A 27,898-nucleotide genomic window follows, 5' to 3' on the forward strand; every position below is an offset into this window, starting at 1 on the left:
TTGGAGTCTCAGCAATGCAAATATGTGGCCTGTACTTCACCAGCTCCAGGCACCTTACCAACCACAGAATAAGCCTCATTTCTGTGTTTACAGTCTTTCAACTAAAAAAAAAAAAAAAATAAGGCAGCTTGGTACAGGTAGCCACGATACACAGAACCAATGCACAGCATTAAGAAAAAATCATGCATATACGGAAGCTGGACACACGGACCTCCATTTTATTTTTTACCCTAAATGTCCTGGTCAGCTAAAGCTCCAATTTTAACTCTTCTAAAAAGTTAAATCAATTTATTCACTTAATTCATGGGGCTTGTTTTCTTAATTTGACAGATTATTGTTCAGGAAAATTGGTTAAGAGCACAGAAGCCAGATATGCGCAGCAGCTGTCACCAGAAGAATTGCTAGTAAATTGCTGGGGAAAAAAAAAAATGAGAACTAGTGTTCCCTTACCGAATGCTGCCCAGCATCACTGGGAGTTAGTGCTGAGATGCCAGTACAGCCTTGCTGGCATCAGCTACCCCACACTGAAAACGCCCCCAGCCCCACTTGTAAATGCCCACGTATAGATCATTGCGAGACAGGCGTAGGAGCATCCAAGGAGACAAGACGGACAACAAATACTAATTAATCAGAACAACATACCAAAGTTTATTGATTACTTCAAACAAAAGTTTTCATAATGAAAAAAGAGCAAGTTGCATTCATAAAAGGTAACATTCACATTCAATTTCCTTTATATAAAGCAACATAAATGTATAAAATTGCATTTAAGTGAAAAAAATGTAAGGTTGCAGTCCTTTTTTGCAAGAAGCTGAAAATGTATCTTCTCATTGCCTGTATATAATTTACACTTTCTATATACTATATGTTGTTTTTTTAAAAAAATCCATAGCTGGGAAATCGGATGAATAGTGCAGTATTAGGTAAGTTTTTCAACTGTGTGTACCCGAATTCAAATTTAAGCCTGTATGCAACTCCAAGTCATTTATAATATTCTCATAACAATTAGGATTAGTTTTTTGAAAAGTAGCTATGAATACGGCGAGTTTTTCCATTATCACATTACATTTTTAGAGGGAATCTTAATTACTTTGCTCATCTTTCAGCGTCACTAGACAGTGATTAAAATTCAGTGGATTACTATGAAAAACCCCCAGCCTTTTTCCTTCAAGTTTCCCCACCGATAAGCCTGTACTGACCTTTTAGCTCACTAACGAGCACTGTAACAGTGCAGCTTGTGTTACGGCACGTGAACAACAATCACAGTATTACTGTCAGATTACTGCCACTTTCCCTGGCCTGACAGCTGATACCTTACACTTAATATCACTGCCTTTCCTCTCCTTCTGTGACTCCAGCACATGCGTCCCATTCCCCTCGATTTCATGATACATCCACAGCAACAGAAATCTCACTTCTGCTGCTGCTGAACAAGGAGGGTCAGCTCTTCTGGCCCATAGCAGCACAGCAGTCCTGGAGCTACATCCACGCGCTAGCTGGAAAGCCAAGCCCAAGAAAACCTGCTTTTCCCCAAAGGAGCTGCTATTCCTGACATTTCATTTTAACACCACCCTGCTTTTCAGCATACATGCCTTGGGGTTGAATGTACAGCTACAGCTATGGCTTGCTCCATACTGAGACTAGATACTTGGAAAGGGGAAGGGAAAGATTTGGTTCCTAGAAGGCTTCAGCTTAACACAGGCTGCAGCAATCAGCCTGTTTCAGTGGCTTTATTCAGACAGGTCACACATTGCACATACAGGGCAAGCTTCGCTCCGTTCCCACTAACACCAACAGCGAGACCTCCAGCTGAATCTCACAGGAACAGAATTTGACCCTAGAAGTGGAATACAACAGAAAACAAACTGAGAAGCAGGTTGTCAGGCTTGGGACAACTGGGGCTTGGAATGGTTTTGAATCACAGGAATTGCGCGTTTCAGCGCCTGCATTTTAAAGGTTATGTAAACACAAGTCAGCAACTGTATATTTAGGTAGAAAGGTTAGATTTGGCGTATAGAGCGCATCTTCATTGTATTCATCGCATATTCGATCTGTAGGCACCACATTTTAGCAGTTAAAGTTGAGACTCGGGCAAGGTCTGCAAGTTGAATTCTAGGTCCGTGAGGTGAGCTAGAAAAAGGAAAAAGAAAAAAAAGCTTTGCCCATGGGACACATGCTGGAAGCGCAGCTCCTTACTTGCATGCAGCAAGGAGTCGAGCTGCGGTTGCTCACAAGGTGACAGACACCACTTGCGTTGAGGCCAGTGCAGAGCGTATAATACAGCAGTCCCGTCCGCAGGCCCCTGCCATGCAGGATGGTTCAAGGGCAGCCACAGGGACTCTGCCCGTCCCTCTGCTCCTTCCATCCCCATCCCCTCCCCACACAGGTAGGGGCAGCACAGAGTCCTTGTCACATACGCCAGATGTGCCTGCAGCCTATCTGGATCCTGCTTGAATTTTTTTGAAAAAGACGAATTTTGCAGCCAGAGAGCAAGAGATTCTTCAGAGAATTAACAGTCCACTCTTTAGCAAAATTTGATGAAGGGAATGTTCGATCTAGCCCCAGTTTGTTGTTCCCTTGCACGGAAGCGACACAAAGCCTAAGAGACAGAGCAGGAGGTAAAAACCCAGCTGCAGTGTAGAGCTCATTGCTCCTGAAGGTAGATGTGAGTGCGTATCACAGTATTTCTGCGCAAGCCTCCGGCCGCAGGTTGTGCCCACAGGGCAAGGGGAAGGCAGCACGAGGGAGGACCTTCGCACGTCAGGTGGTGGCACGCAGGGTGCTCCGTGACTGCTTATGACTTGACACGATGAAAAAGCTGCTTTTTCCACATAGGAAGTGCCAGAGAAAAGTGAGAGTCAGGCAGCTTGCCTCTGCTGCGCACAACTTAAATAAAAGTTCCCACTACCTTGCTAAAGGTAGACTGAAAAAGAACATGCCAATTGAAAACCAAATAAAGTGTAAAATGAAATCAGATTAATGTACTTTTATTTTTAAAACCAACTTCTGTTTTCTTAGTGCAAATAACTCAAGATGCAGTTTTATGCCTGCAAGTTCACAGGCACCATCCAGGTCCCCGGGACTGGCCAAGGACTGCGCCGTCACTCAGACCTTTAAAGCGTTTCACCAACCGCACGCTGCAGTAACACAAGCACAGCCACAGGAGCCGGGGCAAACCTGGGCTGGAAATCCGGCACAGCTCAGCTTCCAAGGTTCTTCCCTCCCCACGAAAGTTTCCTTACTCCATGAACAGTCCTGGTGAATTTCCAAAACAAGGGAAAACCATCCTGCCTTCACTTCTCACCAGGAGCAAACCCACCAGCGCAGAGCAAGCCAACACGGGAGGACACCCAGCACCACGCTCTCCCCACGGGCGCTGCCGCTGCTTATGGATCACTGACCGCTTCCAACCATCCCAGAGGAGGGACGTGTGACTGAACACTGTGCTGCCAGCGATGATTTTTCCCCGAGTTTTCAAGTATTTCTGCCACGTGCGTCTGGCCACCCAATGCCGGGAGGGGGCAGCCCCCATGGCACCAGGCAAGATGCTCGCAGGGATGCGTCTGGCTTCTGCGCTGGGGGGAGCGGGCTCTCCCCTGCGCCTTCGGGGAGCCGGCCAGGGCTGTTCTGGGGTTCAAGTCCGTGCTACTTCTTTGGTCAGGCGAAGCAAGAGACTTCAGCAACTCTCTGCTGCTCCCAGGCAGATCTGCAGCGGTGAGAGGAAGCCCCCGTGTGACGTAGGGAGGCATTTCTCTCCTGCACTTTGATCACGCTGTTTTAGAACAATTCCTGAAGATGCTTTCCCAGTCTCCAATTACCACGGTCTTCTGATTTGACAGATATTTTTTTTTGTGGGGGGGGAGGTGGGGGGAGGAGGGAGGAAGCAACAAGACCAGAGACAAACAGGTACCGCGGCCAGTGCCTGGCTACCGCTTCATCAGCATGGCTGCTTACATACTTGGTAATATTAAACAGAACTGTTACGTTAAAAAACACGTGGTTTTGTTTGCTTGTGTTTTTTTTTTTTCTTTTTTTCCTACAGGATGACAATATGCACTGTTTGTGTGGAGCATTTTAAAGTATCCTGAGGGGATATCTTTCTGCCGAATTAGTAACAGCATCTTCGGTCTTCACATAGCCATTCTCTATACGTTTGTATGACACTAACATAGGCAGATCAAATGGGCCAGTCTGCAAAAATCAGAAGGAAAACACACGCGTTGCAATTGTTACATTCCCAAGATCATAAACCTTTTTGCGTTGTTATTTTTAGAAAGAGGGGAAAAAAAATTTACGGGAGAAGAAGAATGATTAGACTAGGATAAAAGTGCCAAACTCCATTCACAACGGGACGATAAATCACGGTGCGGAGCCCCGCAGGGCGGCGAGCACCACCTGCCGCCCGCCGCGGCAGCGCCCGAGCAGGGCACGAAGCCCAGCTCTGGGCTGCCACCCTCGGCCGCTCTCCCTGCCTCTCTATGCTGAGATCGGCTTCTCTGCAGGCAGGTGGGGGGCACACGGCTAGGAGGGGGCTACAGGAAATCTGCATTTTAATGCTTGCAGCTGACACCACACAGCTACGTAACATCTCGCCTAAAAGCTAGGTTGTGAATTCAATTAGGCACTTTTATTTTTTTCCCGTAGCAAGAAGACAGCTTTCAGCTTACTGCGATGTTTAGAATCAAATAAGCTTGTACCAGGATGTTCCCTGTGTATGTATACGCATACAGACACAGAGACATGCCTGCCATACGCTACGTTGACAGACAGACACGTACACGTGTTTAGTTTCAATCTATTTAGATGAATTAAAATTTACTTATTTCTATCTGACAACAGCATGCACCCTAGAAAATTGGATTTTTGTACTATTCAGATGCAATCTGGGAATCATTTTAATGGCTTAGACTTGAATACTTCATTGCAAGTACATCAGTGCTAGCTTTTATAGCCAGTTAGCACAATTCACCACCTGTATTCTCATGCTGTTAATGTTAGACCAAAATATCAGTTATACTGAAGGATTTGTTTTACATACAGCAATGTATTTCAGATTGAGCGCATCTTTGCACACACGGGCTTCTGCAAACGCTAGATAGGATGTGTCCCCGCATTAAAATGCATCCCAAATATTGCATCTCCATTTCACAAAGACAGGTGCCCCACACCAATAATCAAGAGGATTACAAGAACCACAGTTTAATTGATTTGGGAAGTTACATTTGGTTAATCAATGCCTTTTAAAACCATCCCAACTCCTTAGGACAGGGTACCTGTTACAACACATTAGACTCATCTGAGAACGTTCTTAAAAGGAGTGGTCTGGCAGAAGGTCTGGCCGACAATGAATCAGGTGCCCTCCTACTGCTCTGCAACAGCGAGGCAAAAACACTTGTAGCACATGCAATGCTTTAACCTACCTAGTGGTCCAACAACAAGAAACACACACACACCTTTTCACAGGCAACTAAATCATACCACAAGGGATGTAACAATACACACTCCCTAAATACCATCGTGATCAATACTGGCTGGGTTTTTCAGTGCAAGAGGCACAGATGGCACTTGGAGAAAAGCTCGGAGGTTTATGCTACAGGTGCTTTCAAGTGGGAAACATCTTTGCTCTCCTTACAACCAGTATTTTTTAAAACAGCGAGTGATACCAGTGAAACCAAGCCCTAGGGGCACGTACCCAAGGCACTTAGCACGGGGGTGAGCCCCCTCACCCCACGGGCAGCAAGCTGGAGACGGTGCTAAGGCTTATGTGAGTGCTAAGGCTTATGTGAGTGCTAAGGCTTATGTGCCTGCACAAAGGGCAGCTGTAGCGTCAGCAAGAGTTGTGTGCTGGGCACGAAGGGTGCGTGAGCAGCTCCTGCACTATCCAACAAGCATAAGCTGTTTGCCAGGTCATCCAGAGGATGATCAGAACTGAGTCCACTTGGTTCTACGCTTTAGTGAAGTTTGTATCTAGCCCGCTAAAACAAACCTATGGAGGGGAGGGAGAAACGGGGAGACAAATCCATAACTAGAGAAAATTATGCAGCAGCACCGATTTCCATGAACAGGAACAATTCACCCCAGCTGAGGACCTGGTAGAAACCCCAGCATCGTGACTGATGCCTGCCTGAAGTCCCCCGAGCACCTAAGGGACACCGGGCACAAAAGCATCACCTGCACCCATGTCACAGGTGCTGAGCACAAGCAGCTCAGCCACCAGGTGTGCAGCTGGTCCTGAGCATCCGAACAGCAGGAGACCAAAGGGGCAGAGACAGACAAAACATTTAAGCAAAAGATTGAAATTAAAGCAACAGGGGGCAGAGGGAAGCAGGCTCTTGCTGGGTGAGCAAATCTAAACACGACTTTTTAGCAGTTATGCATTAGAAGAAGGAAAAAGCAGGAGAGCAAGCAACACGTACTGACTCAGAAAGGAAATCACCTTATTCGCTCCAAGAAAAGCTGTGATTGCTGGAAGTTTGAGAAAGCATGAAGATAGTGGATGTTCCTGAGGAAGGAAGGCGCTTCGTTACCTAGTTCACAACAGCACAAAAGACAGAAAATTGCAGTACAAGAGAGAGAGAAAGGCAGAAACCAAAGAAAATAAGAATGCGCCTTGCAGTTAAAAAAAACAACAAAAACAAAACAAAAAAATCCACACAAAATTTAATAAAAACTGAACAGAGCTGCTGTGTTGTGTCATACAGAAACTCAGTCCCATACAGGTCGAGGGCAAGCTCCTATCGACCTGGCCTCGGTCCATCCTTTCCTTCCAGAGGGGACCCTCAGCTGCCAAGCTGGGTGTTCAGGCAGCTAAACAAGGACACTGACCTGGTTTTGTACGTAACGCTCCCCTTGGGAAACTTGTACCTATCTTTTCCAATATTAAGCTTAGGATTCTCAAAAAGGATCTCAATTTCAAGTCCTCTACCTAGTCTTGGTTGCCTTTGAAAAACTGGGTGGCTGACTTCAATGTCTGACAGGCAGTACGGACATCTAGAGCTGGTATCTGCCCCAGGCATTTTATAAAGCTCTTAACTTGAAATGTACTTTTCAGTAAGGCTCAGCCCGCATTTAGTTTAGAATGCGCATATGAAGAGACTTTTCTAGTTGACACTTAGTGTTGATTTGCTACACGATTTCACAAGAGCCATTTTTAACGCATTTAAAGCACGCTTGAAAGTGAGTATTAAATGCGAGAATGAATCTTCTGGCCGAGAGATGGAGGCAAAAATAGGTCTCCTCTTGGGTGAATTGAGCTGGGGTTCGGTAACCCCCAGGTTACCCTTCTGGGACAGTGGCCTCAAACTGCCCTAGGACTGCAGCTGAGAGCAAATCATTTCCATCCTCCCCAGTCGGGGTGTCAATCCAGAAACTATTAAGTCATGCTTACAAGGAAGAAATAACACGGAACTGGGAAGAATTTAGCTATGCTTATTTTACCATCTGTATTGCTTTCAAATTTAATGGTTTGGGTGGTGGTTTTTTTCAGTCTTGCAGACACATGTTTTACTTCACTGATACTTTGCCAAGCTTGTACTTCAAAGGTTATGGGGGAAAAAAACAACTTACTACTTCACTGGATATTTAGAAAAGATTGTTAGCTCTATTAAAAAGCATACGAGTACCAAAAATAACAGGCCATCCTGGCTGAAGAAAGTGCACTGAAACCTCACAGGACCTACCAGCTTCAGGAGAGAAGCCTGTTCTGCACCTGCGTATTTGAAGAGTCACCCAGTGTTTTTGTGTGACACAGAGCCCTGCCCAAGCTAGGTAAAATCAGCTCTGCGCAGCCCTGCAGGGACAGCGGAGCCAGTTCAGGGTACAGCTGGCAAAGGAGTCACCTCTGCCGTGCCATCAGCTTGCAGTGATGGAGACACCCAGGCCAAAACGAGCCGTGACAGCGCATGCTGCTGCCGTGGGCACCGCTGCCTCCCGCCCCTTGGGCTGCATCGACAGGCTGCACTCCATCACTGCTTGAGAAAACGCAAAGCTGATGGCAAGAGGGCAGGACTGGCTGGCAGCTCACCGCTTGCTGACCTGATGCAAAACTTGCTAAAATCGCAGGAGGGAAGAGAGGCGCCGCAGGAGGGAGGCGAGGCGGACAGAGCGACAGGTGGCGGAGCACGGCCAGGGTTAGCAGGCGCTGCCCAGGAGGACGATGCTGCAGGGATGCTCGTCACCTCTGGGCAAGCACATGGCAAGGGACGGGGACTGTCTCCACGGGGGACACGCTCTGTGCGGAATAACCCTGAGCACTTTTGAGGAGAGCACTGCAGGCTCACACTGCTGCACTGGCCCTCGGTTAACAGGGAGATGGGCGGATGTGACAAGACCTGCCTGAATCGCTCCCCTGGTGCTGGCACCTGGAGGGCACATCCAAGCAGAACACCTTGCACACGTTGACTTAAAATCAAGTAGCTTTTGTCAGTACACAACATGGTTTGGTTGATCACTTTGGATTGGAAAAGGGTTATAGTACTTTTATAAATAAGTTTTCCATCCAGCCTAGGTAATTAAGGAAAGGCACTGGTAGAGTCTCACCACACTAGAGATCTCGACTGTATTTTTAGATGAGCTTCTTGACATTTCTGGCATGTGAAAGAGCAAGATGCGACTCTAGCAAGCCTTCCTCGAGATGTGAATGGCACACAGTGCTATTACAGGCTCATCTGGTACTTAAGAATAGAAGAGGCCTTTATGATATATCACACAGTATTTTCACCTTGTTCCTTACCTGATGATTTTTCTCTTTTATATTTTTTAAAACTATTAGAAGAATTTCTGGGAAAAGGCTGATAAAGATCAGGAGTATTATTGCCAGCCACGTGGAAACAGAAGTCAGCATATGGGCAAATACAAAATACATTCTTTGCTGCTTCAGGAAAGGCCTGAAAAAGAAGAGATACAAACACATTCTGGTTAACAGCGTCAGCCACACGAGTTTCCCAACTAGGTCAGGCACGGATCAAACTGTTCGCAGCAACGCCTCCCTTCCCAAGGCAGACGGGTGCAGCCTGCACAGGGACGGGCTGCCCATTCCTCTCCCCACCCATCTCCTGCCCTCAGCTGTGCTAATTCTGGAGGACTGTCCAGCAGCCTCCTGGGACTACTCTTACGTTTCTCCCATCTTCATACTGCCTCTTCGCCCCCAATTCTTGGCCAAGCCACTGTTCCTCCTTGTTGCAGCACCTGGACCTGCGCTTTCTCCTGCTTACCTCCCCCTCAGCTGCCCCATAGCAGTGCCGGGCCCTGTTGCTCTGAGTCTACCTGTCTGTTCTTCCCTTTCCTGTCCCCAGGTTTCTTTCCATTTTTTTCCCTTTCTTTCCCACCCCCGTGAACAAATGGATGCTGAAATATTTACACTGGCACCTCCCGGTGAAGGCAAACCGCCTCTCGGCAGAACCAAGCTCCCGGACTGCAAGCGGGTGCCACCTGCCTCCAGACCGGTGCACAGATCTGGTCCCACAACAGCCCTCCTCCAGCAGTGCTGCATGGGGAGAGCATCCTTTCCCCTCCCCAGGAACAAACCCCACCATGACAGCACTAGAATATTCCATCTGAAGACGTAAAAAAGCAAACCCGTGCTGCCTACCACTATTAACCACCATGATCGGTACTAACACGTGCTTATCATATAGTTGCAAACACCCTGCTGTCCCCAAACCTTTGGGTAGCCCAAATGTGGAGACACTGCAGTCACATCCCCCACAAAGCAGGTGATGGACATTCCCCTAAAAAGTACCATTGAAAGAAAAGATACTTGCCAAATGACTCCTCCCCAAAAGAACGAGAAAAACACATAGAAGGCAAGGGAGCCCCATATCACAAAGTGGTTCATCCACGTCCAGAATCGAGTATCTAATGCTAGCTGCGTAAATAAAAATTCAAAATAAAAATTAACAGGCAGAACAAGCATTACAAGCAGAGTATATTCAATTATATTTATATAAACTTTGTCTGCTTTCAGAGTACGACTGAAGTTTTCCAGTAGATACCTCTCTGCATATGTACACCTGGGAAATACTTTCAATATCTACAGACTGGCACAACATCAACAGGGAAGGGGCAAGTTTTTAATTGCAGCTGATACTTTTTAATAGAATAAGTTTAATGCAACCTCTGATGCTACATGAAACAAATGTGTAAAGGTTGCAGTAATTGTAATTGCCTTCTGTCACCACCTGCTGTCCTGACCCAAACATAAAAGACCTTTTGTAAGGCCTTATGCAAACTGTTCATTCTGGAAAGCTCTGTGAAACAAAGCAGTTTGGCTATTGTTGTTTGACAGATGTGCTTTTGTGATCCCTATGGTGCTGAGCAGCATCTGAAAGAAGGCAGTCAAACCCAAGTACTCAGCTGTTCCTCTCCTCTTTCTGGAGCTGAAAGCCAAGGGGCGTGAAGTGTGGGGAAAGAAGTCAACTGTAACCAACTGGAGTTCTCAGAAGAGGGCAAAAAATAAGAAAATAATTTACCAGAGCATAAGCACTTGTCATAAGCACACACACAGACCATAGGCTACACAAAGGGCAGCAGTCAATAAGCTACTTATAAATTCCCGCCTGTGTGGAGGAACAGAAGATAGAAAGTGTGGAGGGAAAGGTATTCATAAAATGCATCTTCAATGTATTCACCACACAGGGTAAATGATTTTACACTGCGCTATACGCACAACGTTCAAAAGGGACCGCAAGAAGAAGGGAAGAAAGAGGCTAACCTTCAGAGTGACGGTGAACACCAACACAGTGAAAACAATCGTTCCGAAGGTCCAGTTTCCAAACACCTGGAAAACATGTTGCGTTGCCACACGCGCCTCTGTCCGCCTCGTTCGAGAGGAACAGAAACGACGACAATGACAACGGTGCAAGCAAGGACTGGAAGGGGAAGGAGGGATGGCGCGACTGCTACTCGGGACGCGCGCCAGGCGCTCAGCACGCCGGCCGCCTGCTACGCTAACCCTGTGCCATGCACTACCACGGACAAGTGACCCGGTGTCGTGACGGTGACAGGTACAACCTCCTACTAACAGCAACGTTGACTGAGAATACGAGTCGTTTGGACCACCTGCATTTCATGATTTCTTGGTAATTTACTCAGTTTCTGCTTTCTCGTAACACAGGACTATCGCAGCACCTCCGGTTCTCGTGCCATTGTAGTCCCGCTTGCGGAACGCACCGGTGGGTGCTTCGCCATACGAGAATACGCTGGCTTGGTTTGCAGACACTACTGACTACGCACAACGAAGAAAAGCAGGTACTGTATGTAAATCCAAATGATGGCAATGAATGGGACAGATGCTTACCAAAGGCTGTCAAGATCTGAATGCATACATTAAAACAGAAAGTGAAATGTAAAAGTTTTTAAAAAATGCAAAAAAATTAAAGTCAATAGGAGCGAAAAAGGAGTCAATCAAACATACATGGATATTATGAGCAATTGCTGGTAGCAGTTCTTTACAGGCATAAGTGCTTACAAAACAGGACAAAACCACAGGTCTTATTTTAGTGCCACATGGACTTGACCTCTCAAGGCATCTGCAGTGCTTACATGTTTTATTCAAATGCAACCAGAATGGCTATAAATACAGAAAGGCACTGAATCTACAATACATGTGCGTGACTACACATAGCTGGGGCCATAAATGGTGGCACTGATGCAATGTATGCAAATCTCGGCTTTCCTCCTAGTGTTGTCCCCTAAAAAAAAAAAAAGCTAAGGTGTTTTCAAGGATCACAAGTGATGGTGTAAAGCTCTCCATCAGCTGAGAACTGGTAACACCTCCCTTCAGTGGAGGGTGTCCCCAGACAGCGCAGACCACCACTTGCATGGCAGCTGCACCGCACCGATGCCTTGCTCTGTTCTCAGCTAACCAGCAAAAAAAATAAATAAATTCTTTCCCCCTCCCCATCTTCCTGTGCAAGTTTGCCTGGGCCAGCTCGCACACCTCGCTCACGTGGTGATGCAAACACCGGTCCCAGCGCGAGAGGCACGAACCAGCAGACAGCAGGGACAAGAAGAGCAGCCTGCTCGCTTCTGACGGCAGCGCTAACTTATGCTGGCTTTGGCCCAGCAGCAAGCCGCCAGCACCAGCCTTCCCCCCCGCAACGGGAGGCGGGGGGCTGGATCAGGCCTCGTGCAGGCACTGCTGTGGTCCCTTGTGGCCTGGGCAGGGTTCCCTCGCTGGCAGGTCCTGCCCTGCACCCAGCCGACACCTGGGACCACGCAGAGGGGTGAAAGTGCACTGTGCAAAGCACAGGCTGGAGGCATCGCTGGGGTGGAATAAAGTTCTTTGTAAGACTACTTATCGTACCTAGAGAGCATAACCACCTCTACGCTGTTTCCATGGTGATTTGGAAAATGTTTCGTTTTGAGCATTTGCTGCAGAATCACACCATAAGCAATGCTACACCGTTGGACGAGACTCGAGACACAGCGCACAGACTAAGCGTGTAGATATTCACTGACAGGCATATAAAAGAGGCAGGGCACAAAAGAAACACTCATCTTTCCTTCTTTTTTGGTGTCATTACCTTTCCGTTATCTTCCAACGATGAATTTTGAAAAAGAAAATAAACCCCAAAGAAAAACACGAGTCCTTCAAAGGCGCCCAGGAAGGTCCAGTACAAGAAAGGCCTCCACTGCAGCATTGCATTATCGGAAACTTTCCTGCCAAGAAAACAAGCAACAAGAAAATCACCATCATGTAGGTCCTGCTGCAAAGCCCGGGGTTTCCATGGGTTTGGAGCGGACCCTTGCTGTAGGAGACAAGAAGGTAAAACACACAAACACCTGCCAGCACACAGGACTTAAACATTTGCTATATGCAGATACTGGTCCTAAGAAATCAAAAGACATTCAGCGTATTTTTTTTATCCTCCTCTAGGTAATGCAGACAAAAATCCAACCCCATCCAAATGAAGCAAGCAGCTGTAATGCTGTCCCAAGCATCTCGCGCAGCCACCTCGCTGCCTGCCCTGTCCGCAGTTAACAACTGCTGAATTTCAAAACCAGGGCTATGTCGACGAAGAAACGCATGAGATGCAGTGAACTTGTGGCACGCTTCCCTCTCTTTTTGTTGAATGCACAAACTCACTTTTTTGGGAAAGCTCTGTGAGTGCTGTTCCTGGAAGCGGTGTTTTTCTGTACAGGCTGAAAATAAACTCCTGAATCGTACCGTGGGTTTTTAGCACGGGGGTTTTAGCAGGAGGCTCTTGGCTGAGAACAGGAATAAGATCTGGCACGGAGGCAGCAGCAGCAGGTTGATGCACCGTTGACAGGGCCCTGCGAGGACATGCACCAAGGCCACTGTCACAGCCACGGAGCTGCAAACCCACGACCACATCCAGCCTCAGTTCCTTTGGTCTCTGCTGCAGGTCTCCAGCAGCACCCCCAAGGGACCTGTGCTTTTGACTACACCTCAAACAGCCTGACACCGGCTAGACATGAAAAGGAAATACTGTTCCAGAAGTCTTTCCCCAAAATATTTGAAAACCGCTGCTTATGCTTAAAAAAGCTTCTTGCATCACTGTATTTTCAGATGGCCTTCTTTAAAACTTGAAGATTGATGGGGGATGAAAGCATGGTTATGGCAAAACCAAAAATCCTCTTTTTTTTCTTAACTATTCTAGCAATACATCGATTATCAGCAAGATGCACCCTGTAAACAGGTGTGATGCTGAGCTCCTGTAATTGCAATTTCTAAAGCAAAACACTACTGGAATCCTATGCATGATATTCTCTAACATACTGTAATTTGGGTGTGAGTAAGGAGCACAGATAAATCAGACCAAGAGCTATTTTTGCAAGGAGAGAAAATGCAAAGAGCCTCCTCAGTGCAATCTGTTTTGCATTCACATTTATGGCCTGCAGCACTCATCGTAAACAGACTTTTTACTGTGCCTCAGACTAGAGATCTGCACTGCAGCAACTCAGCACTTTATACAGCAGAGGCACAGCAGTCATTCTGTATTCAGCAGCACATGCATAGTCCTGAATATTCAAAGTGAAGCTATCTGACTGCACAATTAATCTGTTTTCCCTCAACTCACATACACCAGTGATCAGACAGCTCACCAGGTGAATGCTCAGGGGGCTGCTGTTATTGGTCTATGCTGCACAATATTCAATTACAAATTTATTTAAAAATATGTGTTTTGCCATATGAGTGGAGGAACACAGAAGTTTAATCAATCATATAACTGAGTAGCTATTTCAGAAATACTCAGATCCCCTGAAGGGCTGCACTAATGTACGTGCACGGGCAGGGCTGGGGGGAAGACGTGAAGCATTTCAGGTTCTGCAGGAGGTCAGGGACTCCCCCAGTTGCAACAAAGGAGAAAAAGAAGACAGTAAAGCAGGGAGAGATCATCTCCTCCTAAACTCTGCTCTCCACCTGCAATGTGGAGGAAACTGAGTGCAAAGAGCACGGCTCCCAGGTAACTCGTTTTGAAATGGAGATTTGGCCTTTGGGGGATACCCATCCAGACCAGCTGAGAAACTACCTGCTTGAGTTGGATTTCACGAGCATTCATTTTCCTGTAAATGAATAGATCTCTCTTCTCCTGAAAGATAGATTTTCCCTCCATCTATTGCATGGTCCATCACGTGCTTGGCTCACGCCGCCTGGCTCAGAACTAACGTGAATGAATGCTCTGGCCAGAATTGCAGCTTGCTTTTTCTTGTAGATGAATAATTTCATCTACAGCTTTTTTTTTTTTTAATACAGACAGGAGGGCAGTTTGCTGGACCAGATACTGTTAGAGAGCATAAATAAAAATAGGCATGTAACGTGTAAGCAGTTTTCTGCAGTTCCATGGCTACCTTGTCACCACCACAGGGCAGGTACACCAACCAGCTCAAGTGGTCCCTGATGGATCGTTTCATGCACCAACAAAGCTTAAACTGTGGCCAACAAAGCTGTGCTGAGGCTTGCCCAGTCCTTTGCTACTTACATATACAATTGTGGATCTGAGGTCAGCGTGTCAATGTTGATGTGCTGCTCCAGGAGGCTGTAAGCCAGGATAGGTAGTGACGTGAAGCAGATGTTGTACATGGTAAGGTAAGCAGCATCGTACAGAGGCTGAAAAGAGGGAGAAGGGCAAAATGAGACAGAACTTGGCTTTAAAAGTCTCCCCATAAACAGATTTAGGTTCCAGCCCTTGCCTCCATACATAATCCATGGACTCACCCCTTTGTCACAGACACGAATCACGCCCCGTGCGATGGATGCCAGCGGGGCCGAGGCACCCACAGGCTGCGTGGCCAGAACCCTACGGCCACCGAGGGCAGCTCCGTACCTGCCTGGGCTGGGCCCCTGCTCGACCTCCAGAAAAACATGATTAAACAGTCCGTACTGCAGCTTTTCTGTAGCTGCTCTTGTGCTGCCGTTTCTATTAATACACTTGATGTCTCCTGCGACTCTCTAAAGACTAGACTTTTTTTAGACTATGATTTTTCTTTTTTCCTTTTTTTTTAAAGCAAGTGGTTCTGCTGACACAAGCAGAGAATAATCTCCTATGATTGCTTTTAAGACCAAGCAGACACAAAAGCCTGCAAGTGAACACAAAACCCAAAGAATTGTCTCCAAACACCTGAGCCCACCCCGCACAGAAATCCATCCTTCTGACACTCACTTGGACTAAGCAAGTGTTTGATGATGCTCATCACGTGTCTTACTTTAAAGGCTCTGATAAAAGAACAAACTGTTCTTCCTTTTGAAAGACAACTTTAATACAGGGAAATAAAGCAGAGAGAAAAAGACCAGGAAGTCTTCAAAATACTCTTCTCTTAAGAGTAGCAAAATTAGGTGTTGGCAAACCAGCTAAACCACCCTCTTGTTACTTTGGGAAAGCATCCATCCATGTTTAAGCAACAAAAATGGTCGTGGATGGGAATGGAAAGCAAGACAATTTATTTGTTTTCAATTGTAGGTTTCAAAAATATTATGCTCCAGATGTGGTGCTGAGCAAGGAGGTCAATTTGTACTATCACCTAAAGAAAGAAGAGGAAGAGACCAGACGCATAAAAGTCAAATCTCTGCTACAAAGCTTTATGACGTGACTTGCTTTTTCCTTGTCTTTTTAGATGTATTACTGGAAGTTACCTGCTGTGAGAATCCACAGAAGAACTGGTATAAAAATTGTGGTAAAATGAAGCAAAGGTTCTAGAAAAATAAAAAAAAAAGAAGGGTTAGCAGGGAAGCATTTATGCACTCAGAGAATGCTTCACTTTTCATTCTAAATCCAAATATTTTTCCCCTATTATCAGATAATAATACCTGATATTATGATATCAGATAAAACAGGTGTCCTGGTTTTGTCTGGGATAGAATTACTCTTCCCCCTAGTAGCTGCTGTGATGCTGTGTTTTGGATTTAGGATGAGAACAATGCTGATAACACACTGATGGCTTAGTTGCTGCAGAGCAGTGCTTACAGAGTCGTGGACTCCTCAGCGCCTCACACCATCCTGCCAGTGAGGAGGCCAGGGGTGCACAAGGAGCTAGGAGGGAACAGAACCAGGACAGCTGGCCCAGACTGGCCAGGGGGATATTCTCTACCATACAATGTCATGCAGAACAGTTAATATGGGGGGGCTGGCTGGGGGAACCACTGCTTGGGGACAGGCTGGGCATCGGTCAGCGGGTGGTAAGAAATTGCCTGGTGCATCACTTGCTCTGTACATTCTATTATTATTATCACCATCATCATTATTTCTCATCCTTTTCTGTCCTATTAAACTGTCTTTATCTCAACCCATTAGCTTTTGCTTTTGTTTTCCTTCTGATTCTCTCCCCCATCCCACTGGAAGGCGGGGGGAGCGAACGGCTGTGAGGTGCTTAGCTGCCTGCCGGTTAAAGCACAACATCAGGACACTATGTTCTACCAAATGTTACACCAATCCCAGCTCCTACTATCTGCAGAAGACCCTGGAAGAAGTAATGACCTCGCATTCCCTTAATACATAGTACTTTCAAACAGGCACATGGGAGACACACACCCTTTTCTAGGTAAACACAGAGTATCCTATACATGTTTTTTCTTTTTCCATTTTTTCTACTGTCAAAGAAACCCGTGCTATAAACAACAAAATGAGCTGAACACACATCCTTACCTTATAGAAGAAATACTGTACAAGGTGTGCTATTCTCACATAATATAAATGCCCATGTGCTAGTAGCAATTTTCTTAAGTGTTTAAACTTTGGAACAGCATAGTCACTGTTTCTGGCAGCCTGTCGTCCTTCTTTGCCTTTTATACCTGAAGACAGAAGAATGGCAAGGGATTAATCCGTAAGGGTCTGGAATTTGGACCCATGTTTGTTCACATAAGTCTGTCTCAAGCCACGACAAAGGCCATATTTCATTCTTGGTTCTATATATTCGTTCTTGATTCTACAAGGACTTTACATTTCAAACACGTCCATGCATCCACCGTGCATGCCCACCCGTGGCGTTTTGGGGACTGTGCCTGCAGGCACAGGGTGGCAGACAGACACCCCAGGAGAGCAAAACACTAAAGCTCTTCAAGACTTGGCATGGTCTTGGCTCTACAACGTGATGTGCCTCTGGAGATTTTAATTTATATTTAGTTTGCTATCCAAGTTTCTAGATAAGAGAATGTGGTGAAGAGTATCTAAGAAAATCCGATGCAAGATACCTAGCTGGTTTCCCCAGGGGCTTGCCTGCATCTAGCAGTCTGGTTATTTCACTGCAGATGCTCAGCCTCCCCAGAAATCCCCTCAGAGCAAAACTGAAGAAAGCCAGTTTTGTTCACTCAGAAACCACATTCAAATGAACTACAACTATTCATTAGAGGCTAACGTGCCATTTCCAACAGCCAGAAATAAAGAGGCTATCCTTTCTCTTCCATCTTTACCCTCTTTAATACCCTTTATAGTGGTATTACAAAAATACCCAGTACTTTCAGAACCTCTGAAAACAATCTGCAGAAATTTAGACAGTTTGCATATGATGTCAGTCATATGGACAGGGCAGACAACACAGCAGAGCATCAGCCCCTGCAAGGTGCATGAGTTGCTAGCAGCTGCGATCAGCACTGCCAGGCAAACCCAGGCAAAGGATGACTGCCAGCTTCAGCTCAGCTGAGATAAGCAAGTACAATCCCACCGAAATTCTCAGCACTGAATTTAATAGTGAAGACTGGAGAAGTTATGTATTTCATTTAAGCTAGCATCAACCTTGTTTGCGCAGAGGACAGCAGAAAAACCCAGGTGTTTCACCACTGGGAATGAAGGAGGTGTAAATAGGGCCAGGTGAAGATGCAAGACAGAACCAAGTCTTTCATACTTCTTTACTTTTCCCCTTACAAATTATCCTGACTAAAGCCTGACGTTTTAACTCTACTGCATTTGCAATGGCTGCCATTAATCACACATTAATCAGTATGCTACACGTGCCTTTCCTTCTGACCAGTAAGCAACTTTCACCACCTTGAATTTGGCCATATAGTTTTTTTAAACACAAGCTCCAGTTTATCCCATTATAAAGACAAAGAGCACGTTACCATCAAAGGTCAGCAACCCATGATTACCCCAAGTACTTATCTGGAGCAAAACCTTGCTGAAAGCAGCAGCACTTCCCACATTTTTCAGTGGGATCAGTTCTGCCACAGGCAGAGATGCTGACCGTGCCTCAGCACTGAACCTCAGCAACACAGACGGACAGCAGACAAGTCGTAGGCGTTAGATGTTTGTTATCAGCGGTCTTACCTATTCCCACATGTGCTTCCAAAATCATACTAACATCATTCGCACCATCCCCTATTGATAGTGTTATTGGGCTCCCTTTTGTGTTCTTCACCATTCGCACAATCTAAAAAATTTAGAAAAGGATAGCAGGAGAAATAAAAACTTCAGAGAAAAAAAAAACAATTCAAGAGATCCCTGCTGCCTCATCTGCAAGAACACTCCTCAACAAGTAACCTGGCTTCTGTGGCAGCAAAATAACGCCAAGAGAGTTCAAATTAATAAAAATCCCTCCTCGTTTCCTTTGTAGCCACTGACTAGAGCAAAAGCCAAGACTAAGCTTTAAAGGGCCAAAGGACAGTGCTTAAAGAGGAACCACTCACAGCAGCATCCTCCCCTTCCCTCCTGCCAGATCCTGCTCTCTTACGAAGATGTGGCCTCTCACGCATTTCACGGGGAAGTCAATCATGCCCCGGAACAGGACTAAGAACGCACTGTTTATCATCCTTTTGATACCATCAGCTAGTGTGAGGAAGCCATGGACTACACATTTAGAAGTGAAAAAAAGAACAAATGGGTTTTGTTTATTTCTAATTGGCTTGGGTTTGCGGCTTCCTGCAAGCATATTTAAGACAGGGTTTATGTTTGTATTTGAAAGACTGGTGTTTCCATAATGCTCTGAAGTTCAGACAAGGCTTACACATAGCCTGGAGAAGTCCTAGCTGATTAAGATGAGTAAGCTTTATTTAAAGCAGCACTGCAGGAAATGTAGCCTCACACCATTACACAGAAATAATCAGAGTTTACATCTGAAGGCTACTTTCAAAAAAAACATACCTTTAATACAAGAAAAGGAGTACCTGGCTACAACTTGTTGAAGGTTTGTTGCTACCTCACAATTCTTCATACTTGTTTCATCTTCCTGGCAAATCCATAAGTCAGGCTGTTAAAGCAATACTGCTGTATTTTAAATTAGTGAATTCCTGTGCCATGTGCATTTTCCTACTCCCTAGCGAATAACAACCTGCTTTGCAATGCCCCTCCAGGAGCCTTTTCCTGAACTTTGCTATCTACCGCTCAGCGCAGTAAGTTCTATGACGGCAGCCAACCTCTCAAATCAAGAAACCAGATCTGAACTAGTTCACAACATTTTCAGCACCTTCTGGTGAATGAGGCAGCAGTTTATACTCAGATTTCTCACAACAGGTTTTGAAGCCCACCTACAGATCAGGTCAAGCCCTGCTAAAGGATTAAAGGTGTGTCACATCACTTAACAACAGCTTCAGTTGGTTAAAAAAAAGTAAATACCTGTGCTTTCTGCAACGGAGCCATTCGGCAGCAGAGAACTGCAGTACACTTTAAGCAGATTTGTAGAAATATGTTTTTGTAATTACTAGAACTGGAATCCTGTGAAGGATTGAGTATCAGTGACAGCGTCGAGCCATCTATAATCAGTCCATAGTCTTGACTCAACGTCCAGCTTCTAGAGCACAATGAGGAACAGATTTGTGTTATGGGAAAAAAATCAGTTACACTTTAAGAAGTCAATCTAGCTGCTTACATCTTAGTGGAAGAGGAATTGCTCTTGTATTAATCTTTTCCCCAAACCTTTTGGGGGGCTTACAGTCTTAAAAATCTTGGATTTAACACGTCTTTCACTAAGGGAACTGTATAATTAGGTTCAAAACCAACTAATACTAGAGACAATGAACAAAGCAAAGGAGCCAGCAGCAGCGTGTGCAAGTAGTGCATCCCCAGCGCCACAACGTGGTGTAATTTCTCTATCAGGTTTGCATCCACGCCCAGTGTTATAATCCAAATGCATGCAGGCTGGGTCCTCCTCATCACTCACCTCTTCAGGCCGCTCCGGTGTTTGGGAACATCCTGAATCAGCTTCTTGTGGTACTCCAACAGCAGCTCGTGGAGCCGGTCCTCCTTTCTCTCGCTCTCCCCCACTGTTTTCACCGTCAGCTCCAGCAGCTCGGTGCTGGTCTGGAAGAGCCTGCAGGCGTAGCAGGTGGACTTGGCCGTTTCCATCTTGTCTCCCGTCAGCACCCACACCTTCATGCCGGCGGCATGCAGAGCTTCGATCGTCTCTGCTGACTGTTCTTGCAGTCTGAACACGGAGAGGAAACATGACCGATCGGATTTGCTTCGGAGGCAAGGCAGACCCTGAGCGGCTCCGCGCTGCTGATGGCAGGCCAGCGAGCCCCCAGTGAGCCCCCCGACCAAATCACAGAGCTGGACTCTCTGCACCGGCCACGTCCTGGCCACCCGGTGAGAGGATCAGCCGCAGCTGCGTGCCGACGGACCACAAGCACCCACCTTTGCTGGCATGCCGGCTTCCCCAGCCACCTTCAAACCTGCTAGTGCACAACCCAGCGTGCAAAAGCACCACCGGTGAAAAACATCTCACGCTTCCAGACAGAAGCGGAAAGAGCTTGGTGCAGCTCTACACTAGGTGTAAATCGAGAAAATATGACAGCAGAACAAACAAGACTTTCAGAGGAGGCTGTGAAGCCCTTCCCAGCAAGCCCCAGACAGGCAGGAGCCTCAGAAATATGTTCCTGAGATACAACACTCCATGGGTGTAAAGAGGCTTAGCCAACTTTGCCAGTTAATCCACACTCCCTCAGCCCCCTCACCCCCAGGTATCCTTATTTTACAGGTAGGAAATATAAGATAGAGAGAAGTTAATTGATGGTCCCCATGGTAATCAAACTACTGCCACAAGAATAAGGATTAGAACTCGGCAATCCCAATTTTAATGTGCAGCCAAAATTCACTGCATTATACTCGATTTGTTTTGATATGCAAATTAACACTGTGTGCGTTCATTCACTTTCTGGAAGTGCAAGTACTTCTGTGGTTTCATTAATAAATCCTAATTTCTACACTAGCCAATTTTAGCAACTAGGGCAGTGTGTAACGGGTTGTGCCACAGAGTGATTGCCCCGGACACTTCCAACGCCTGCCTCGCGGCTCAGCGCTCACAGACTGTTCTGGGTTTTACCTCCCATGGCTCCCAGGCTGTCCTGTCACCACAGGTAAAGCCATCCCAGGCTGCACAGGAACCTCGCTACAGCTCACGTGAGAGAACATGGGTCCACCACAACGCAAAGTCATGGAGAAACCGTGGCTACCACGGTGCCCAACAGTGCCTGCTCTGTGTGCTCTTTACCTGTCTTCTACAGCAGTTGCGCCAATCAAGTGCATGTCTGCTTCTGTCTCTTCAAAAACCTTTGCCATCTTTTCTTCTCTGTCCTGCAGAGCCATCTTCGCTTCATTAAGCTGTCGGTCTATTTTATCATACTCCTTTTGAGTCAGTTCTTTGAATGCCACACAAAGTGTTCGGTAGCCATCCTTGTAGGAGGGAAAGAAAAAAAAAGTGGACAAGTGCCCGAAAACCATATTTTCTGAAGCTCCCCACATTAGGCTCAGTACTTTTCCCCACTGTTAGTACTTTCAGTGAGTACTGAACCTGATGGTAACGATGCTTTGTTAGCTTAAGACAGAAAACCAATTTCTCTATGTTTATAGAGGAGCTTCCTCACATCAGAGTACATTCACATGCACGTAACACAGCAGACAGAGCAGATATCCTGCACCTAACAGGGCAAGTGGGAATCAAGTGTTCCCACATCCGGGACCAAGGAAGGGACATGCCCCCACATGCGACCACCTCTGCCAAAGAGGCCTCCCAAGAAATGCTTCTCTTCCACCTTTGCATGCAAATCCCAACTGATTGAAAGACTTCTCCCACCAGAGAAAACAGTCTGCTATTGTTATTTTCTATTTTTAACTTGCTTTGGAGATGCTTGGACACAACTGCAATCGAGCCCATATAAGTATATCAGAAGTCAAATAAACATGGAAGTCAAAGAAACAAAAAAGGAAAGAAGCCAGGCTTCAAAACAATAAGAAGTGGCACTCAGATTTTCAATACTTCCCTCCAAAGCAAGGTCACAACCCTATTTTTGGCATAAGGCTTTCCTGACCCCAGGAGCCAGCCAAATTCCATCTGCGTGCTTACCATAGCATTGCGGTCCACATGGACTTTAGTTTGTTGGATTTCTTCTTGCTGCACCCTCGGAAAAATAGAGGAGTCTGCTCCTTTACAGAAGAGAAGTAGCTTTCCTAAAGGCAGAGTTATAAATAGTTTATCGCATTCAAAAGCCATAGAAAGACTTAACAGACGCTGGCTTCAATAGCCAGCTAACGATGCAGAGGAAGAGGTCTGTCAGGACTAAAGAAGGAACTGCTAGAAGCCTGGCTGCCTACCAAAAGCGGCGTGACACCTGTACAAAACCTGCTTTGCCCTCAGGGTGAACTATCCGATGTCACTACCTGCCCGGAGAAAACTTGCTGCAGAAGGCTGCACAAAGCAGTTTATTTCTTCCTATTTAGAAGCCTCGGAAACCTTAGGGGATGGGAAAAAGCCCACGTCCTAGAACTTACAGGACTGAAATTTAAGAAGGATGACCCCTGAATTTTTGTCTGCTAACCCCATGAAAACCCATCGCACTCACGTGAAGGTCTCAGGCCTCCTCCTGTAGTTATACCTCCAGGCTGGGGCAAGGCAAGCAAAAGCAAGGTCCCTGTCCTTGTCCCCTCCCCTAACCTGCAGCTGGCTCCATGCATCTCCTATGAAGAAAATCAACACTATCCCAACCAGACCCAGTAACAGAGTTAACGTATCTAGAAATGTGTTAATGTGCCTAGACCAGTCCAGAGAACCTAAGAGCTTAGCCTCTCTGGGTTACAGTGCGCTGTGTTACACACGTTCAGAAAGGAACGAATGGGTTCTATATTTGTGCATATGTGCACACATGTCCATGAGTCTAGAAATGCCTTTTAACTGTACCTGTGATGGTCCTCACAATGACACTCATACGGCGACGGACAGGATCGAAGTTCAATATATGGAGAAGCTGGTACCTTAAAATAAAAAAAAAAAGGAAGTGAGCTTTAAGACAACTCAATGCCAACTCCCCAGAGTAAGAAGTGAATTTTGATTGTAGGGGAGCACTGGGATTAGATAATTCACTCTCAGCTGCTCACATACTTGCAGATGTCACAGTAGCTGTTACCAAAGGGTAAAACCTAATTATTTTGAGTTTGGGAGGGGGAACAAGAAGCCTGGTCACACAGTGTAAGCCATGCCCTGCTTGGAGGTCCGGCTGCTATCCATAATGCTGGCAACCAATCTCAAATGTGGTGAGCCACCTGTGGTGTCAGGCACTGGGGAAGGAGACATGCAAGGGACTGGGCACACTCAAGGGACCTGAATGAAGGCTTCCGTAGAGCTGACAGCAGGTTTTTGCAAGCAAGCCTTTCAGCCTGCTCTTTGCAAGAAGGAGCAGTGTCTGTGCAGGTCGGTAGCTGGTCAGACAACCCTTGCTGAGCGGTTTTGACCTTGCCCGGTTTGCCACATTGATTGAAGTTAATTAACCCACATGGGAGCCGGTGCAGAGCAGAACCCATTCAATTACCCGGAGCAATATTACTTGGCAGACCCCACGGCACTTACATTTCAGTTTCATTCTTTTGGTTTCGTATTTTCATGAAATCATTTTCAAGTCCTAGAAAAGTGAAACCATACCTGTCAATAAACAAGAGGACAGAACAACAGTGAGAGCACCCATTGGCACATATTAATCGTTAACTGCGTTCTCATTTCACTTTCTGTACTGCAGAGGAGAGACAAAGAAGTTAGAGCCCAAGCTAGAAAGCCTGGCCAGATGTTCGCTTGCTCCTTGCAGAGCCAGCTGTGACATTTTGGCATCACTCCTGTAACTCAGCGAGCTGGACACTTCAGTGCACAGATGCCAAGAGGCTCCGGACATGGTCCCCTGGGTCTCCAGTAGATTTACCATCCACGAGCTAGTACAGAGCTGCAGTGGCCTCAGTCTAAAACTCAGGGTTGGCAACAGCATCTTCTAAGGACTCAAACACATGTTTCACAAAAGTAGCCCATCTTATTATTTTGCCACTGCACACAAAGGAAGCAAACTGGCTGCAATGCCACACTTTAGGGGCTGCTCTCAGCAGTGAATGTAAACTTTGGCCTCCTGAAAAGCTGCTCAGCAGAGACCCGTTGTAGCCTACTGCTTTTTTGGAGAGCTCTTTCCAACTCAAATGCTCGTGCAGCTTCCCAGAAGAGGAAAAAAAAAAAAAACACCTTCATATTCTTACTTTTCTGCGCCTTTCACCAAAGCGATTTCATCTGGGGAAGAGGAGATGTAGGTGTGTTTGCATTCGGGATGTCCTATCAGCCCATCCACCTGGTCCGCTTCCTTGATTTGGACGGTGTGGCACAGGCACAAGGCTCGCAGGAACAGCTCTTCTCGGCTCTAGGCAGGATGGAGGAAGGGCTCGTTACCAGCTTCGTGCCACGCACCCAGTCCAACTCAAAGCAGCTGGTTACCACTGTTGTGCATGGGTATTTTAAAACCAAAAATATTCCCCACCCCCCAGCAACGTCAGCAGTCATAGATCACATTTATCCATCCAGCCAGGAGCTGCCAACAAAACCCCAGCGTTAATCAACAAGCTGATTTCTTACCTTTTCTGCTTTGCCATAGTATTTTAGGGGCCCATCAGTCTGGGAGAAGCCATCAACCTCTGAAATGCAGTCTTTGTACTTGTGCCCGTCTATGCAGCACTCGATGAACTCCATGCTGTTCTCCGTCAGGGTTCCCGTTTTGTCCGTGAAGACGAACTCCACCTAGAAGCAAGGGGACACCCACCTCGCTGCACTCCCTGCCTCCACAGCCACACCAAAGCCACGCCAGGGAAGCAGCCCCCCAGATGGAAAGGTTGGGGCATTTTGACACATCTGGACCAATCCTGGAGGGTACTTTGCTGCTTTCCTGACCTGGCATCCAAAAACATGCAGGTGCTGCATGGGGGTTACACCATTGTATAGTTTTACTGTTTCCATCCTCCCTTGTTCTTTCATCCATTGAACACGTGGCAGGGAGGCAGCTCCTGAAGGCTTTTAAAATCTGTTTCAAGGCCCTTCATTTTCCCTCATCCTCTTCATTGGCTACTTTGCTGAGGCTCCCAGTGCTTATACAGCTGCTGCTGCAGGTCTGCTGCCTCCTTTGTGGGACTTCCATCTTGGTGCTGTATAAGGCAGGTAACTGCTACTCCAAACATTTTTTTTTAAGCAAAATAAAAAGCAGGAGGCACTGTATGTACCCCACACTCAGCCTCTCCTGACACAGATAAGAGAGATAAGCTAGCAGCTCTCTAACTGCTCCAGCAAAGCCTGCAGCAGCCTGGTTGCATGTACATTACATGCCCAGAGATGACTGGGCAGTCATTTCTGTTAATCCTTGAAGAGACAGAGGATTTTTCATTTTTAATTGAAGCGGAGAAAGAAAACCATCCTGACATGCGGAGTACTGTGCCTGATTTTCCCCAGTATGGAAACAATTGGCGTGACCCAATTCCTACTCCTTCATACACTATTTATAACCTTATCCATTTCACGCAGTGAGTAGAATCATGTTAAATGGAAAGTGTCACCAGACTGGCTGAAGCTCTGCCCTGCTGGGACAGCGAGCAACTGCCACAACACGGTTTCTTATTAGGGAAAATGTTACAAGCTCCAGCGGCAGTGGACCACTAATTGTTTTTCAGAGCTATCAAGAACTGTAGTGTTGGAATAAAAACTGCAATCAATTTTCTTCCTGCCTGTGTTTTTCTTTTGCCTTAATTAAATACAGCAAGGCTTTTAATTTCTGTTTAAGGTGCACTGATAAGAAGTAATGTAACAACACTGCAATGCTCAACTTAAGTCAACTTTCCAAATGCTTTGTCAATCTTTGTTTTTTAACGTACCATCATAACAGCTGTGGTGGGGAGAACCATCAAGTTGGAGAGAGCAAGTGATACACAGCCACTGAAGCCAAGAGAGGCACAAAGACCACCACCAGAAGTACTGACCACCACAGCCCCACCATGGTAGGAGGGGATGATGTATGGTGTGCATGCTGGTAGCCAAAGTGGACCCTTGTTGCCCTCCTCCGCCAACCCAGATGACGTTCCTCACAGCAGATGCAAACAGAGCTCGTTCTGACCTGTCCAAGCTCCTCATTCAGGTCCGAGGTGTTCACCAACGCTCCCTCTTTTATTTCTTCATCGTACATTTCCTTGTCCCAAGAGATGAAGAAGGAACCCAAGAACTTCTGCATCTCTACTGTAACATACATGGAGACTGGGATAATAAAGTTGAAGAGGACCATAAATGACAAGAAGTCTGTGAACATCCGCAACACCTGCAATGGAAAGACAAGAGGAAGATACAGTCTGTGCATAACTCAGGGATGAGACAGTTTACAACAACAACTCTGAGGTTTTAGACAGCATTTCCTTAAAGGTTAAATAGAAAAAAAAAATCCTGAAAATAACTGAGTACAGTTAAGGTACAGCCAAATTCTATTTTCCTTCGATGTAGAAAATCTCACTGCCTTCTACAGCTATGTGAGGGTATAATAGAAGAGCACATCTCACTGTTTCAAAGTGACCAAATCTCCGTTTTATGCAGGTACATGTTCCTTTTCAGAACATGCTGTTACATGCTGATTCTCATCTCAGCTACCTGGAGCACAGTGCTTTGAGACCAGTCAAGCTATGGCAAGGGTACAACCAATTCAGTGACACCTCTGAAGTCCCACTCAACAATCAACGGAATCAGCTGATTTCCACCCACTCGCACTCACTCTTTCAGGCTTGGCTGCCTGTGCCTCGGCAAGCTTAAGAACCTGGCTGACGTGGCCTCAATTTATCTACTCAAAGCTGAAAGATAGCTCAAGTTCAGATAAGGATCCAGGTTAAATCAGCTGCTGCATTTATATAATGTCTCTGCGTGGTGGAAATGATGTTACCCACCCGCCTGCCGGTAGCCTGCATGTATTCACTTGTCCCCAGGGTGATGGGGATGCCAGGGCGCAAGCAGGGTTAGCGGCAAGCCTTGCTACGAGCATCACTGTGCCCTGCTCCATGCAAGCATTGCAGTGCACAAGTATGAGAGATGCAGGTAGTAACCGAGACAGGAGACAAACACAAACATGGAGAGACCGCAGTATGTGGCAGCACTTCCAAAGAGCAAACAGGCATCACAGGGTTGGCAGCAGGCACGATCAGATTAAATAAAACTGACAGAATAAATAAAGCTGGAGGAGGTGCTGAAA

General features: G+C 46.3%; 1 protein-coding gene across 7 annotated transcripts in view; it reads right to left on the reverse strand.

Annotated features, from left to right (window-relative positions):
- Positions 1-624: 624 nt before the first annotated feature.
- Positions 625-27,898, reverse strand: part of ATP11C (ATPase phospholipid transporting 11C (ATP11C blood group)) — a 59,771-nt gene continuing 32,497 nt past the window's right edge. For 4 of the 7 annotated variants that reach the window (XM_083796789.1, XM_083796788.1, XM_083796785.1 and 1 more), the window contains exons 12-29: positions 26,786-26,983; positions 25,264-25,425; positions 24,894-25,051; positions 24,229-24,300; positions 23,563-23,636; positions 22,732-22,835; positions 21,880-22,061; positions 20,551-20,814; positions 20,007-20,181; positions 18,723-18,825; positions 17,106-17,251; positions 16,097-16,156; positions 14,946-15,073; positions 12,525-12,660; positions 10,712-10,777; positions 9,762-9,865; positions 8,732-8,885; positions 625-4,191 (exon numbers count right to left, since the gene is read on the reverse strand). In XM_083796789.1, the coding sequence (XP_083652915.1) occupies positions 4,075-4,191; positions 8,732-8,885; positions 9,762-9,865; positions 10,712-10,777; positions 12,525-12,660; positions 14,946-15,073; positions 16,097-16,156; positions 17,106-17,251; positions 18,723-18,825; positions 20,007-20,181; positions 20,551-20,814; positions 21,880-22,061; positions 22,732-22,835; positions 23,563-23,636; positions 24,229-24,300; positions 24,894-25,051; positions 25,264-25,425; positions 26,786-26,983 (2,403 nt within the window). In that variant the 3' untranslated portion in view covers positions 625-4,074. Of the gene's footprint in view, positions 4,192-5,273; positions 5,370-6,436; positions 6,528-8,731; positions 8,886-9,761; positions 9,866-10,711; positions 10,778-12,524; positions 12,661-14,945; positions 15,074-16,096; positions 16,157-17,105; positions 17,252-18,722; positions 18,826-20,006; positions 20,182-20,550; positions 20,815-21,879; positions 22,062-22,731; positions 22,836-23,562; positions 23,637-24,228; positions 24,301-24,893; positions 25,052-25,263; positions 25,426-26,785; positions 26,984-27,898 lie in introns of those variants that run through there. The other 3 variants (XM_083796786.1, XM_083796791.1, XM_083796787.1) reach the window with 2 other exon arrangements.

The sequence above is a fragment of the Anser anser genome (assembly GCF_964211835.1).
Source record: "Anser anser genome assembly, chromosome: 13".
Classification (NCBI taxonomy): domain Eukaryota; kingdom Metazoa; phylum Chordata; class Aves; order Anseriformes; family Anatidae; genus Anser; species Anser anser.